The sequence below is a fragment of the Phalacrocorax carbo genome, chromosome 5, assembly GCF_963921805.1.
Source record: "Phalacrocorax carbo chromosome 5, bPhaCar2.1, whole genome shotgun sequence".
NCBI lineage: Eukaryota > Metazoa > Chordata > Aves > Suliformes > Phalacrocoracidae > Phalacrocorax > Phalacrocorax carbo.
In genome coordinates this window covers 21,706,623-21,722,443 of record NC_087517.1, presented here as the reverse complement: position 1 = coordinate 21,722,443, position 15,821 = coordinate 21,706,623, and the positions used below count along the sequence as shown (strand labels likewise).

General features: G+C 34.2%; 1 protein-coding gene across 2 annotated transcripts in view; it reads left to right on the top strand.

Annotated features, from left to right (window-relative positions):
• The window catches only part of LOC104049402 (sodium channel protein type 2 subunit alpha-like), an 84,668-nt gene that overhangs the window by 51,693 nt on the left and 17,154 nt on the right, over positions 1–15,821 (top strand). For both annotated transcript variants that reach the window (XM_064451510.1, XM_064451509.1), the window contains 5 exons: positions 568–741; positions 1,914–2,270; positions 4,188–4,640; positions 13,070–13,187; positions 15,080–15,234. In XM_064451510.1, the coding sequence (XP_064307580.1) occupies positions 568–741; positions 1,914–2,270; positions 4,188–4,640; positions 13,070–13,187; positions 15,080–15,234 (1,257 nt within the window). The remainder of the gene's footprint in view (positions 1–567; positions 742–1,913; positions 2,271–4,187; positions 4,641–13,069; positions 13,188–15,079; positions 15,235–15,821) is intronic.

Here is a 15,821-nt window from a genome sequence, read left to right as displayed (position 1 = left end):
ACCTACAGTAAATACAATGAATTTACTCCTTTTTGCTTCAGAAGGCATCGGGGGCATTCAAGAGGCAGAAAGGAGTTTTACTTCAAACGTGAGCTTCACCATAATTGGCCTTTTTGGCAGCTAGAAAGAGAAGATATGCTTACTGTATCTGTGAGTTCTCATGAAGATTTCATTTAATAGCCCATCACTCTTCAATTTATGACCAAGTCATATTTTTCCATACACCTTTGTTAAAGCAGCGTCCATTGTGGCAAGAGCAACTTTTATTACCTTGCTGAGGAATTACTTAGATGGGTGGCAGATACGAGGAGCAAACAGGAGGCTTGTTAGGAATAGTTTATTCTTCACTAGTTACTAAATGTATCTTGGGTTTAACTAAAGTTGGCAGTTATGCTACAGCTCATTCTGATGTTGCCACTTATCTTCTCTGTGAGGTTCAGCTTGTGATAATTTTCCTTACTGACATCCTGCTGTAAGAGGGTTGTTACTTCTTATTTAAGCTGTTTATCTGCTGGTTCAAATTATTCTGACTCATCTATAAAGTAATAATAAACATTCTTCCTTCAGGTTTTTACTGGAATTTTTGCAGCAGAAATGGTTCTCAAGATAATTGCCATGCATCCTTTTTATTATTTCCAAGTTGGCTGGAATATTTTCGATAGTTTTATAGTTATCCTTAGTTTGGTGGAGCTTTTTCTGTCAAATGTGGATGGATTATCCGTTCTCCGGTCATTCAGATTGGTAAATAAATTAGTGATAATAATATCTCTGCATTATTTAATGCATTATATTTGTATTTTGTCTGTACTCATGTAAATAAGACACTTCTTAGTAATATTACGTATATTTTTTGCTAAGTGTTGTAGGGTATCTCTGCAAGCATGTTTTACAAAATTATGTTATTACTGAATAGTGTGTGCTATTTTGTCATTCAGAAGAAACAGCAATTTTTCGAGGGAAAGAGTTGTAATTTTATTGTAATGTTTTAACATGGATGGGTAAAGCACAGTGAAGTGTATAATTTATTTAGAGAATATTGAGAAATATAAATAAAACATTTATAGTCTTCTGTCTACTTCCATATCTAGAAATTACAAAATCTTTTAAAATGTAGGAATTATAAAATTAATTTCATCTTCAAATGAAAATGAAATTTCCAAATTAATTTTCAATTTAAGAAATACTGTTTTTTCTTTTCCCCCCAGGCAAAAAAAGGAATGCTTTATTTTATTAGAAATATATTTGTATTTTAAAAATGAGAAATGAGCTATGAGGCATTCTTTCACTGTGGTCTCTTTCCATTTTGGATTTACATTTTGCTTTTATCTGAACCCAAAAAATATTGATTTTTTTTTAAAATTTTGGATGGGTTATGGGTAAGAAAGAGTATGAATTATACTTCTATCCCTTAAGTTGAAACATTTGACTTTGGGCTTGTGTTTGGCTTTTATTTCCAGACTGTGGGTCTGTCTGCTCTGTTTTAAATTTGTTGCAGACAATATTCTTTTGGAGGACCCCATTATTGGAGGATTTTAGAATCCTTTCTTTTCCTTCAGTAGAATCCCATTGAGCTTTATTGTTTTTTTAAATTTGTTTGTGCACATAATGGTTGAGATGTATGCCATGTTCAGAATTCACTATCTGAACAAATTCAGTGTGCTTTTTCTTTCATGTAGAAAAGAATACAGGTACATTACAGAAAAAAAAAAAGAATGAAGTGATAAAGTCTAAACTTTATTAAGCTTCAAAAGTGTGGATTTTATGAAATCCCTGTTTCTGTGTAATTTATGGTTGTTGGAATCATGCTGAAGTCTCTTTTTGTTATTGCTGAGTGTCACTAGTTCATAATCTGTTTATTTCTGTAGCGTTTTTGTAACTACTGCAAATAATGTCTCTGTATTTTTATTTTTCAGTTGCGAGTTTTCAAATTGGCAAAATCTTGGCCAACTCTAAATATGCTGATAAAAATTATTGGCAACTCAGTGGGGGCTCTGGGGAATCTGACCCTGGTGCTGGCCATCATTGTGTTCATTTTCGCTGTGGTTGGGATGCAGCTGTTTGGGAAAAACTACAAGGAATGTGTCTGCAAGATCTCTACGAACTGTGTACTTCCACGCTGGCACATGCATGATTTTTTCCACTCTTTCTTGATTGTATTCCGAGTGTTGTGTGGAGAATGGATAGAAACAATGTGGGATTGCATGGAGGTTGCAGGCCAACCCATGTGCCTTACAGTCTTCATGATGGTCATGGTGATTGGAAACCTAGTGGTACGTAGCCAAAATAATTTGAGAATTTGTTTAGAGAAAGAATAGTAATAGAACCAGTAATTAAGTTTTTAAACATTATTAAATGTGTTATTTAAATACGATTTTTAAGACTTTGAATTTGTTTTGGGTATGGGTTCTGAAGTAGAGTTTTGTATATATATGTGTGTGTGTGTATATATATATGTTTCCTATATAGAATCCTCAGCTTGGAGGATGGGACCCCTCAAGGGTCTGGAGTGCAATTCAGAGGGTATGGGTGAGAGAGAAGCATTGTGTATTTAGGTTTTTGTTTGACTACTACTGGTTACCTAGAGAGAGAAGAACAAAGGCACCACAAGTGTTAGGCTCCCGGGATGGGAGTTTGCTGTTTGCGTAAGAGGACACAGCAGGGCCTTTTCTCCCCAACTGATTGAGGCATCAGTTCCAATCACACATAGCTAGTTTGTTGTTTTTTTTACTTTTTTCTGCCCTCTCCTGTCTAAAAGACTGCTTTAACATTCTTAGACTCTGAAATTTAAGCTATTTTGAGAATGCTTGCTGCAAGCCAACTTCTTACACAAAAATGGAGTAAGGAAACTTGAATTGGAAGGCAGCAGTGTTGCAGAAAAAACAGATTCAAATACTTCACGTTTTCTTTCACCTCTTCACCTTTTTGCTTCCTATTTCTTAAGTGCTTTTTATATACACTTTTAAAGCAGTCACTATTGTACCTTCTTTTTCTCTTTCAGAGGAAAGCATCTGATCCATACCAGTTTGTACATTACTGTGTATAAATTTGTCTTTTTAAATATGTTTTATATTTATGTACTCGCCAGTATTTGAGGCCTTCATTGCTCCACATTTAGCTCTGCTTTTCTCATTGCCTGCTGAGTCTTCCTCCATTATTCTACATCTTTTCTTTAGGCAACTGTCAGTAGCAAAAGAGATTTGAAATTAGCCACCTCGGAGGCATTCTTTAGGAATAAAATGCCTAAGAACAGGAATAAGGTAATTACCTTTAAACCAGTCATGCGTTGCTACTAATAGCACAGTCACTTGCTTCAGGATTTTCTACAAATCTATTGTCTTATAATGAAGAGAACTGTGAAATTGGTTGACCAAACAAAACGCCCTCCTTAAATAGTTTTCTAAACCAGAAGATAGAACTTTGTGGAATGAAGTATCCATCTCTGTGAATTTTTCCACAGTATTTACTGTATTCTGACATTATACTGTAGCTCTAGTAGAATTTAATACATTAGTAGACAATCCCTGCTGTATGTTCAGGGCTCTTATCCAGTTGTCTTTCTGTGTTCCCAACACATAGTTTTACCCTCTTGTCTTCAAAGCAGCATAGAAGAGCTGATCTGAAGACTTTAAGAGCTGGTACTCTGTTTCTTTGGCTTTCTTGTACCATTTGAGCTCCTGGTAAACTCTGGGCTTGCATAACTGACATCTATTCTAGGTTTTGTCTTGCCATAAGAGGATGCCTTGGGGGTTAGGAGACATGGTGTGCTTCACATTTTTTGAGTCACATACAGCAAAATATTTGTACGAGCTTGGACCAGCATTTAGGAAAGCTGTTTTCTGCACAGATCAGTATGTCTTCTGTTGCAGAGTGCTTCCCTATGACAGAGAAGTAAACGTTTTGGATCTGCTCAGTCAATACCAAAGAACTATGCATTTCTCACCAACACACGTGAGCAGAGAAAGAATTTACAAGTTACTTCATAGCCATACATCAATGCCAAACCACAAAAAACCTGCACTGGGGTATAGGGCAGGTGTTGTGCTTAAATTGCATTTACATTTACTGTGCAATTTCTGGAATCATATACAGCAAAGGAAAACATGAAGCCTAAGTTCATAATGGGTGATAGAAGAAGCACGTGAATGAAAAATTAAGTGAAAAAATTTGGCTGTATTTTTTTTTTTAAGGTATTGAACCTTTTTCTGGCCTTGCTGCTGAGTTCATTTAGTTCAGACAGCCTTTCTCCAGCAGAGGATGATAATGAAATGAACAACTTGCAGATTGCTGTTGCAAGAATTCAGAAGGGAATAGATTATGTGAAGAAAAAAGCGGGTGAATGTGTCCAAAAGTCTTGCTGGAAGAAACAAGCTGTTGTAAATCAAAGAACGGCAGCAGATCAGTTGAATGATGAGAGAGACCATTGCATCTCCAACTGTACCATTGCTGAAATACGGAAAGATATGAATTATCACAAAAATGAGAATGGAATGGCCACTGTTATAGGTAGCAGTGATTATACATCATTCATAAACAACCCAAGCCTTACTGTTGCAGTACCAATAGCTGTTGGAGAATCTGATTTTGAACACCCAAATACAGAAGAGTTTAGCAGTGACTCAGATTTGGAGGAAAGCAAGGAGGTAAGATCTAAATATTTTATATTTTGTATGAATTAATTCTATCAGTTGTATTCTTTCATAGTATGGCTCTTCCTGCTTAGAAATAGGAAGCAATCGTTATTTGAGGTTGTCAGACTGTACTGAGAGTGAATAAACTGAAGTGGGAAAGTGGCGCTAAAGAAAGTAGGAAGTCCAGGCAGAACTGTATAAACATATATGAACCCATTTATAAAAGGGTTTTGAAAAACAAGCTTTTCCAAATTTTTAGTTGGATAGAAAAACTAGTATATATGTACAGAATAAACAGAGACAGAAGACGTATTCTTGTATGTAATCGTAATATTTCATGAAGTAAGGATGAAAGTAAACTGCTCTTTAAAAAGATTAAATAGTAATAAAGAATATTAATATACTTTGCATCTGATTTTTAGAGCTCACTGAATTCTACATAGAGCAGCTATGTAGATAATCTAACAGATGTGCTAACTCAGGCTAATGAGAGCAATAGCAACAGTTTTCAAGTTCTGAAGTTATGATGGGGGCAAGGTCAAGGGAACAATGTCAGTATGACAAGGTGATTATGTCAAGTAAAAATTATGAGGATAAAATAGAATTACTGAATGAAAAGATATTAATTTCTTGCTTGTTTGTGAGAGTTTGAACCAGTCATTTCAAAGACAGCTGCTTCCCTTAAGCTGGGACAGCTTTAGGAAAAGTAGCCATTTGTCAGCAGCTGCAGACTGAGGGGGGAAGCAAAATTTCAGCAGGATCCTGAGAGACACTTTGAAAATTCAGATTGCTGTGCTGTGGCTCCAGTGTGGACTATGTCTGGTATCAACTCCCCTGGCACCTGAAGACACGTGGACATTAATGGAGTGTCACGGCTTGTGCAGACAGCAGTACCCCAGCCTGGATTGCTTTGTCTGGATTGTTTTGTTTTCTTTTGGTGTTTTGCATTTGTTTGTTGGTTTGTTTTTTTTTTGTTGTTTCTTTGGTTGATGATAGTAGTAGTAGTAGTAGTAGTAGTAGTAGTAGTAGTAGTATTTGATTGGTTGTAGGCTTTTTTGGGTTTTTTGATCTTTTGTTTTGAACTGGCAATGAATTTGTCCATGTTCTTTCCAAATTTTAGAAAATAAGTTTGTTCTAGGAAAGTGTAGTTAAGTTAAACTTAAATTTGAAAGGTGTAATAAGGAAAATCTTTAGGTGTTTCTTTTATTGTAAAGTGCAGTGTTCAGTAGTATTACACGAATTTGTTATTTCACCAGCTCATTTCCTGACACTTGATTTTTTTCCATCTACTTTTTGGAGGTTCTGTTACTCAATATATTATGTTGACCTCTTGTAGAGAAGACCTTAGTTTACTAAGAGGCATCTTAAAAGCAAAGCAAACAATATTCATAACTTGTTTTAAAGTATTAACAGCACTTTGTAAGGAAGCTATAATGTCTGCTGAACAGCTGCTACATCTTCTACGTATTATTAATCTGAATAAAGGATACTGTCCTTCTTAGTGTGTTTTAATAAAACTTGGCTCTGTGGAAGGTATATCTGATGAACCAAGGTAATGTACTCTTGCTCTGATAACTTTGTTAAATCTAACCCTTACCTGGAAGTTACCCAGCAATTTAAGACACCTAGTTCTTTGCTATTTTATATTTAAGAATTGGGTAACAAAATCTATGCCTTCTCACCTCTGATATTCAGGATTCAACACCAGCATTACCTGTTTATAAGATACTATTATCTAGTATTAATTTTAACCCACTCAAATTTGGAAACGTGGCTAAGGTTTGGCATAGTTGAAAGGTAACCACAGGAGATAAATAAATTAAAAACAAAAAAACATTGCATGTACACTAGTTCATAGTCAGTAAGGAAATTGTCTTTCCTTTTGTAGATTATTTCAGCTTTCTTTCAGACTCCCTTTAAATGGGAGCATTGTATATCGGAGTTGTTAGATAGCTACATTATTTGATAAGCCTTTAAGAGTCATTAGTGTGAAGTGAGATTAGATTTGTACGAGAAGACTAGTAAAAGATAGATGTGAGGTACTTGAAGACATTACAGGTCTATTGCTAGGCATGAGTTTTCATTTTTACATTGCTATATATCTGTTATAATTTGTAATGCACCTTAAACTATTTGAAACTTTTCTTTTTTAAGTCATGCAGTTAAAAAAGCTAACAATGCTGGGAAAAATTGCTTACCCAGAAGTTTTCATGTTTGACCTGGTATGATTGATTTTTTGTGTGTGTTTGTTTTATTTTGCCTGTGGCTTCTGTCTGAAAGTGTATCCTAGCATCTAGTGAAGACCAAGAATAACCTTGAAAATGAAATGCAAGGGAGAACATATTTCTGTTATTTTAAAGGTCTAATTACTACCATTTAAACGATGCTTAAAGCTGTAATATACATAGTATGTGTGTATCTGTCTTCTTGGAGGGGGGTTGGGGTTTTTTTTGTTTGTTTGTGTGTGGTTTATTTTCTTTAATTTTAAGTTCAGTCCAATATACATCATTGAGCTTCAGATATTTTGCTAATTTTACTTCTTTATGTTTATGTCTTTGGATATACTTAAAGCTCTAATCAACAGCTATATGCGGTATGCTTTGCGAATGTGTGACATATGTAGAAAACATGTTTTTAAATAAGTAGGAATCCATACTTCTGCTGTTTCCAGAACTCAAACAGCCTAAAGGGTACCATGTTTTAACTTCATTGCGTACCATTCTTACTTCTCACAGGAGTAAAATCAAGCTGGATCAGTCAAGAATGCAGATCTGGTGCTTTTTAACCAGGCAGAGCAACATGTCAGCACGTTTACACAGGTTACCTAAACAAATCATACATATACGATCACTTTTGAGATTGATTGGCCTGCATGCTACTCAGCTACAGTATATTTTTCCCCATCCATTGCAATGTAGTGGAAACATGCACAGCAGCTCTGTAAGCTGAGTCCCATGACTCATGTCACAGCATGGTGGAGGGCAACCCCAACATGTTCCTCTCTCCTTGTTACATCTTTGGTATTTTCTGTACTTCTTCCGTGGCATAACCTGCATGCTTTGTAGGTTTTTATTATTAACTGAATTATTAAGCATCAAGACCATTCAAGTTTAAAAGAGGTTAACAGCCTATGATTTTATGAAAATGGAAAGGTAACTGTCACTTGACTTTTTCTGTTCATCTGTTGAACCGTGTTTTTAGCTGTCATGCAATTATGAACCTTTTCTGATCATGTTCATTTGACCAATGCCTTTGTAATATTACATACATACAATTACTTGTATGCTAAAATGTTTATATCTTTTGATATAAATTGTTTCATGTTTGTTCACAATGTTTTTATAATTTACATTCCAGTTTTCTCATATAAGAAAAGCTAAGATATAGGATGAAAGTTACACTCCTGGGAACAATCAATATCTTTTTTTTTTAATATACATATGCAGAGTCCTTTTGAATATGGATGTAATTATTTATATTTTACTCATGAAGTTTGTGTATGTCTAAATTGGAAATTAGGGAATAATTTATATAAATTTTCCTCTTCATCATCAATAATTGTTTCTTTGTGAACTTAATCCAGTTGATTTATATTTACAAAGACAGACATAAAACATAATTTCAAGCAAAAATTCTATGTAGGATTCTATGTAGGTGTCTAAATCTGGGTTTATCATTTTAGAATGATATAAATAAGTTCAAGGAAGAAAGAAAAATAAAAAATAGGAAAATCCCAGGTAAGCCTGAAATTAAGACAATTGTTAAAAAGGCAAAATGGGAACTAGTACCATCCCAAACCTCTAAAGTCAGGAACTCCAGAACTGTAAAACAAACCGTAACTGTACCAAGCTGTGTGTTGCTTATTCCTCATGATCTCTTCTGAATAGTTGGGCAGTTCCACTCCTTGCCATTTAGGGGTCATTGAGGTATTCCTTTTCCAAATACAAATTTTGTTCACGTGGTTTTGTTGTGGAATTCTGCATTATCTTTCATGTATTCTTTTGCACTGTATTATATATTGGAAATATTTCAGGTCTCACTTTTATGCCCAGGAGGCCTGTAAGCTACTCAGAAAGAAGGAATGAAAAAATATCTTTCTAAGGATTTTCCCAAACCATTTTAGAAAAGACACTTAAGTCAGGGAGGATAGAACGCGGTAGTATCCCATCCTACTGGTGCTAAGTATGGGGGCATGATTCTGATTTGATGGATATTGTTTATGTGACACTGCTCCTGCTTCAAGATTTTGCTGTCATGAATCTGGACAGGCATAGAACGGTGTGCAAAATAGTAAACCTGAGGCTTGTAATCATTTCACTGAAAAATATTTGAATCTGTTTCATTTGGATGTCCCATTGTCTTACTGTAACCTTCCTCGCATAATAGCGTGATACTTTTTTCTTTTTTTTTTAATATAATATGCATGACAATTTTTTTTCTAAGTTATGTAGAGTAGGAGAGGTAGATTTCAGTTTTAGTTTGGTGAATAAAACTAAGTATTTTCTGTGGACAATACTTTTGGTTTCTTTAAAAGATAAATAATTTGCAAGCCTCATTTATGGACTTGCTTCTGTTCTTTCAGAAAAAGATAAAAAGATCCAAATAAAAAGTGAGTTTACTAGCTGTGCTTACACTGAAGAGTATCATACTTAGTGATATGTCAAGCTGATGTAGTAAAGATGATGATTACAAAAAACGTGCTTTATGTCCTTTTTGTTGTTTATTTAACAGCTGAGACTAAATAGATTGAGATTGTTTTTATTGAAGAAGTATTTCCTGCTGAAAATAGCTCTGATTAAGCAGGAAAATATTCGATTGATGGAATATAAGCTGCATAATACAGGTGTGCTAAGGTTTTCTCTTGCATTTCTACATGGTAATATTTTTGGACTCTTTTCTAAGAGGTTCCTGAACATACGCTCTTTACTCCACTTCTTTACCTCCTTCCCCAGCAAAAAGATGCTCAGTCTACTTAAATTGAAAAGAGTAGGAAAGAGAGAGATCCGTAGTAAATGAGATGAGAATATGCAGCACGGTGGTCTTGTGGGGATTTTTGCTTGTTTGTTTGTTTTGCTTTGTTTTAATTACCCAAGACAACGTTACCCTTTTATTTCTCATGTTAACAGCTGTATTGCTGGTACGTTTGTTCTTTGCTTTGGAGGTTGGGAAACATATCAGATTTTCCTTTACTATTTGAATATCAAAATGTGAATGACTAGTAAGTTGAATGCACCATAGGTTGCACCACGTGAATAATCAGTTACCTACTTATTATTAGCTCTTATTACTGAGTTTTCTTTAAAGTCATTATCTGGAATTTTGTGCAGATTTTGCACTTTCATTTATTATTTTTAAGATTATGCTTACTGAAGATTGACTGTTTACTAAGTACCTCAAGCAATCCTAAGTGGCTTCAGTGGGACAATTTGTAGCATTAATAGTTTTCTTACAAGTATTTGTGCCATCATACCTTGACTCCTTCAGGCAAAAAGAAAGATCATGAGCTCCAAATTTCGACCTTGTAACAGTACAGTAGATATTTCTATTGAAAAAATGAAGGTATTCAAAATCTGAGTAGTTTTTAACTGCCAATGAAAAGAAAGAAGTAATATATTGAGGGAGTTTTCTCTAACAAAAATTTTTTAGCTGTTGATTTGCAAACATGAAGGCAGCTAATCAACTTTTGAGTACGTGAGTTGACCCATTCAATCCAGTGCTTAGTGTATATACAACGAGGTCATCTTAGCTGAGTTTGGTAAACTTTGAACAGCAGCTAAGTGCCCTGGAAGGTGAAGGGTGAACATGTCTGTCTTTCCTAAAAGTCGCGCTTCTGGACTGTTTCACAAAATTAGTTAGATCCCTGCAAACTTTGTTCGTAGTAAGAAACTAGCTGATTTTTAATTAGAACAGGAAACTCTTCTATGCATATTTCTTTTTACTGTCTGGGGCTTTTTTTTGTTGCTTGATACCTTCTTAATGAAAAATACAAGCACCCCACATGAAAAAGAGAATGGATGGTTCATTAAATCTGTAACTCTTCAAGCACAGAATTGTATCCTACGCTGTCCTTAGAAGAAAGAAGGAATCAGACCACCTGTCATTTATATCAGAATAGTTCATTGAGCCTCTAATTTGTTTTCTAGAGCCAAGAAAATCACCTTTCTTAACTAAAAATAAAAAAATTTTCTCATCTATGTTTCTTCTACGTATATTAGATGAGATATATAACTTCATGTTCTAAACACATTGATTAATTTCAGTTTCTTTTCTGTTCAGAGTTGTTAATCTTTTAATGTTGTCAATTCATAAAAATCTGTATTCTTTCAGTTGAATTCATGTCATCTGCTCAAGTGGTGTACTAAGTAGCTTACAGTTCAAATGACCCACAGTACTTCACGTTGGTTTTAATTTTTATTAGCAATATGACACAAAACTCCCTTAGTCTTAAAAAATATACATTTTTATATTAGTGATTTGATTTATAATTTAATTAATTATTTCAGTTTACCCACCACTGCTGCAACATTTTGCAATCTATATGCTGTCATGGAATGATGAAAGCAGCATATTAAAAAAAAATGATGGAGGTATATAGTGCTATCCTCAGGTTCAGTAGAATTAGCAATAGGAAAAGATGCTTGCTGTGACTATTGATATTTTAAAATTAATGCTGCTAAAAATGAAAAGAGCTGCTTACATTAAATATGAATAATTTGAGGGCTCTATTCCAGATAATCAGCTTCTAAAGTAACAATATTACTGAATCATCTTTAATAAAAGTTAATGCAGAACACTGGGTTGCTTTTTCGTATTAAAATGTCTCTGTTGTCTTTCACAAAAATAGCAAAAAATAAAAAACAAGCAAACAAACAAACAAAAAAACCCCAAACTTTAATACCTAAAATAATTTTGTCCATTCACATTTCAGAATTGAGGTGTAAATATAGCATGATTGGATAGTGCCTGTAACTTGTCTGCTTTTATATCTTAAATCACTCTTAATCATTCAAGTCTAGCTAAATTAATGAAAATGGTGTTAATTCTACAAAACCAAGGCTGTTTTACAAAGTGTGCTTACATCATTCCCCATGGACATTTGGTTGTGTGAATTCATTACTGATGTTATATACTTCTTGGTAATAACATTGTAAAATGTAAGAGTGCTGTGACCAAAACTACTTTGGCTTAGTTTGGTACTCATACGCAGATTAAGTGTACGTGACACCACATCTTCCTTTGAAATCTCCAGACTATGGATTTTTGCAATATACACACAGATCACAAAATAAAAAAGTAAAAAAAAAATATTAAGGCTTAGTCTTTTATTAGTAATTTTTTCATACTAATATGATTTATATAATTTTAATTATTAAAACAAAAAAAAAAACCCAAAAATCCTTTCTTTCTGGGTGTTTACTGTACAGGTATGTGTACCAGAGTAACAGGTAGTTTCAGAATGCACAATGTGACACATATGTGCATTGGCAAAAAAAAAGCAAATTAATGCCAGTTGAAATGTATTTATCATACTTTTTCCTTTTTGAAACTTATCAGTAGATATGAAAAAACAAAAGGTGTTCGTGTGGTAGTGATAAATACTGCTTAAGATAGGGCAGAATTAATTTGTTCTATGAATGTGTTGAGGGTAATGTTCAAATTCACATCTGAAACAAGGTTTCATATTAATCCTGATTTTGCTTTAGCATTTTCCAATCTAGATCATAAGAATGATCTTAAAACAAAAAAACCCTAAATTATCTGTGGTCAAAGGTAACCAAATTTTGTTATAAATTGTCATATATGCCAGAAGTGATTAGCTTGCATCATATTGATGTTCAAGATGCCAGTGAAAAATAACTGATAATTTATTTCCTTTATATTATGAATAATGGGCAGTGAATTAAAATCAGTCCTTAAGTATCTGCTACATTTTCTCCCTTGGACAGTTTACCCTGACAGCTCACAATTTAAAGTTTTTTGCTGTCAGGATTTACTGTCTTGAGGTTAAGAAGACTGCTCTAATGAAAGTAGCTACCAACGTACATAACGTTAAAGTATACAGTATACCTGGTATTGGTTTAAAATGTAGCAAGATAAATTATAGTAAGAAAATAACAGTAGAAAACAAAATAAATAGAATATATATCATAAAATCTACTTGGTAGCAGTTAACTTCAATGAATGATATCACTGTATCATATTCAGACCAGAAACTGTGAAATTCCATGAAAGATTACATGATAGGCCTTGCAATCTCTAGGTAGGAAGTTGATGATTTATGCACATTTCAACAGCATTGGCCGCTATATGTGGATGTTTGTGTGTATTTCTGGTGATGAATATTGTTATTATTACTTGCACAGAGTGTTGCATGCTTAAAGTTAATTACAGTTAAAGTTAAACATGAGTGAAGTATAACTGTTATCAAATTTTATTTTCAGAAGCTAAATTTTTCCAGCTCATCTGAAGGAAGTACAGTTAATTTAGCTCTCTTTGCAGAAGAAAAAGCTGAAACTGAACCAGAAAAAGCATCAGAGCTACAGGCATGTTTTACAGAAGGTATGTGTTACATAAGGTATGGAAATGAAATTTGGGGTTAGCAATTATACTTTGGTTGTTTGCAACAGGCGTTGGCAGTTCAGGGAAGCTGTTAGCTACAGCAGTCCCGGATCCTAGTTTGTCAAGTCTTATGATATGATTAATTTTGCTTGTTGTAGATAGTTGTACTGTGTTGTCTATGGAGCCCTTTGTGTAATGCAAAGTTAAATATGTGTGTATGTGATCATTTATAAAATTTGTAAATGAACACTGGGCACCATTCTGTAAACTGATTCTCAGCACTCAGTAATCCCACTGATTTAAATGCCTTTCTCCATAGTGAAATCTGCAAGACCAAACCCTACAGCAGGTTCACTTCATTGAGAATTTAAACCAGAATCATGTGATTACCCATAGTTCCTTCATGGGTGGCTCTAGAAAGCAACCCAGTGGATGATTCAGATCTTGGAAAGTTTGACTCAAATAATAGAGTTATTATCTTGATGTTGCACCATTAATAGGGGGAGGGGATGCGTAAATATAATGTAGTATGCAACAGGTGAATGAGATCCTATGGTTTTAATCAAGTAAAGAAGTCTGAACAGAATACTTGCATGTCCTTAGGATTTTCCATTTGTTTTAGTTCTGTATAGCTATATCCTTTAGGGGGCTGCTGAAATTTACTGTATAGGAATGTATTCCCCATTTTTGTGATATTACAGATTTTACTTTCCTTTCAAGTCATGATTGAAATCATTCAAAACAAAATATGTTTCAGGATTAAACCTGCTATCCTGCCTGTGCTTTTTGATTTCCTGTTATGAAGACACCTTTGACATAGGCTGGGACTCTTGTCCCTTGAAATACTATTTTACTCATCTTTAAAAAAGCAAAATTGTTTTGCAATGTGGGGATATCTTCAATATATCAAGCTTTTGATTAAAAAAAAAAAGTACACTTCTCAAATAATTTGACATTGTCTTATGCATGTGATGTCTATCAATCCTTGGGCATAAGATTATTTATGCCTTAATGTAGGCATTTCAAGTAGTGAAGGTAAGGTAAATCATACTCTTCACAGTGGTAGCTGTTTTATCTGAGCTGATGAAATATAATGTAACTTACTTATAACATATGAACATAATGACACAGGAAAACTAGAATACTGCCTTTGGGACCCATTAAAATTGTTTAAACTTGGTTATGTTTCTTTGTGATTATTAATTTTTAAAGAAATAAGGAGACTACTATTAGCCAGGCGGATACTGAGGTTTGTTAAAAACTGCCTTGAGGGCCCATGATAGAGTAGGGAGCTCTCCAAGGTGAGGCAAAATTCTGTGGATGGTTGCCAAAAATCTGTACGACGTGAAAAAGCCCTCACAATCTCCAGTTAAATTGGTTGTTTATGTCATGAAAGAGGTATCCTTAGTCAGCCCAGAAGCAGAGGTCATTCCTCAGTATAATCAAATAAATGGTGTTTACATCTGTGTGATTTATTTGAACCTTAGCTGAGAGACAAACGTACTTGAAAAAGAAGCTGCTGTACTGTTGAACTAGTTCATGTGTAAGTTGCTATGTATTTATGCTCTTTTTTTCTGCTCCCTGACAATTCTCATATGTTCTTTGATTATCTGTATATAAATGAAAAATATTTTTTTAAATGTGTTTATAAATGAAAATTATCTCAATTACTTGACTCTGATTCTAAACTTGATGTAGCATTAGGGTAGTAAAAAATTTACGTACATGCAAGTTTGCTTACATCCAAAGTATCTAATAGAGAAGGTAGGATGCTTCAAGTAGCATGCAGTGTTGACTACCTCATGAAACAGGAGCTAGTTAAGAGTGATTTTACCTTTTCAGGATAATGAAAATTCTATCGTATAACAATTTGTAATTGTTTGTATTATTAGGCTGTATACGGAAGTTTAAATGCTGTAAAGGCAGTATGGAAAGCACAAAAGGAAGAATCTGGTGGAACCTTCGAAAAACCTGCTACAAGATAGTAGAACACAACTGGTTTGAAACATTCATTGTCTTCATGATTCTTCTCAGCAGTGGTGCTCTGGTAAGTAGAGCTTGCACACATAGGAACTGTACCAATAAAAATGTTTTATCAAAGATGGTAACGTAACACATCTGCGTTCATTAAGAAAAAAATACAAAGTTGGCTTGAAAGAGAGCTTGGAAGTAAATGCCCCTGGCCTCTTTTCACAATGACCACCCCTGCAGCCTCCTGCTACCAAAGACTTGCCACTAACACCCAGTATTGGAATTCAGCAAAGATCATCAGCAGCATAACATTTGGTCACTGTAGCTTGTTATTCTCTTTTATTAGTTGAATTTATTATAATCAGGAGACTGCCTTCTGACTGAGCCTGACTGGGCTTTTCAGGGTGACAGACTGTAATTCTGTATTGACTATTGAAATTTCTAAAAATCTTTTTGGCAACTTCAGTCATTATATTGTAATTCCATTATCAGGCAATGATAAAATCTAAAACTTGGAAAGAATGCAGTTGTAATCTCTGCTCATGCTGGCTTTTCAAGGTAAATATCTGAAGTTGAAAGTGGTTTTACTTTGCCATTTTTAATTAAGTTCTTTTGACTTAATTTGTAGTTTTCAAAGACCTATGAATATCTAACTTATATGCG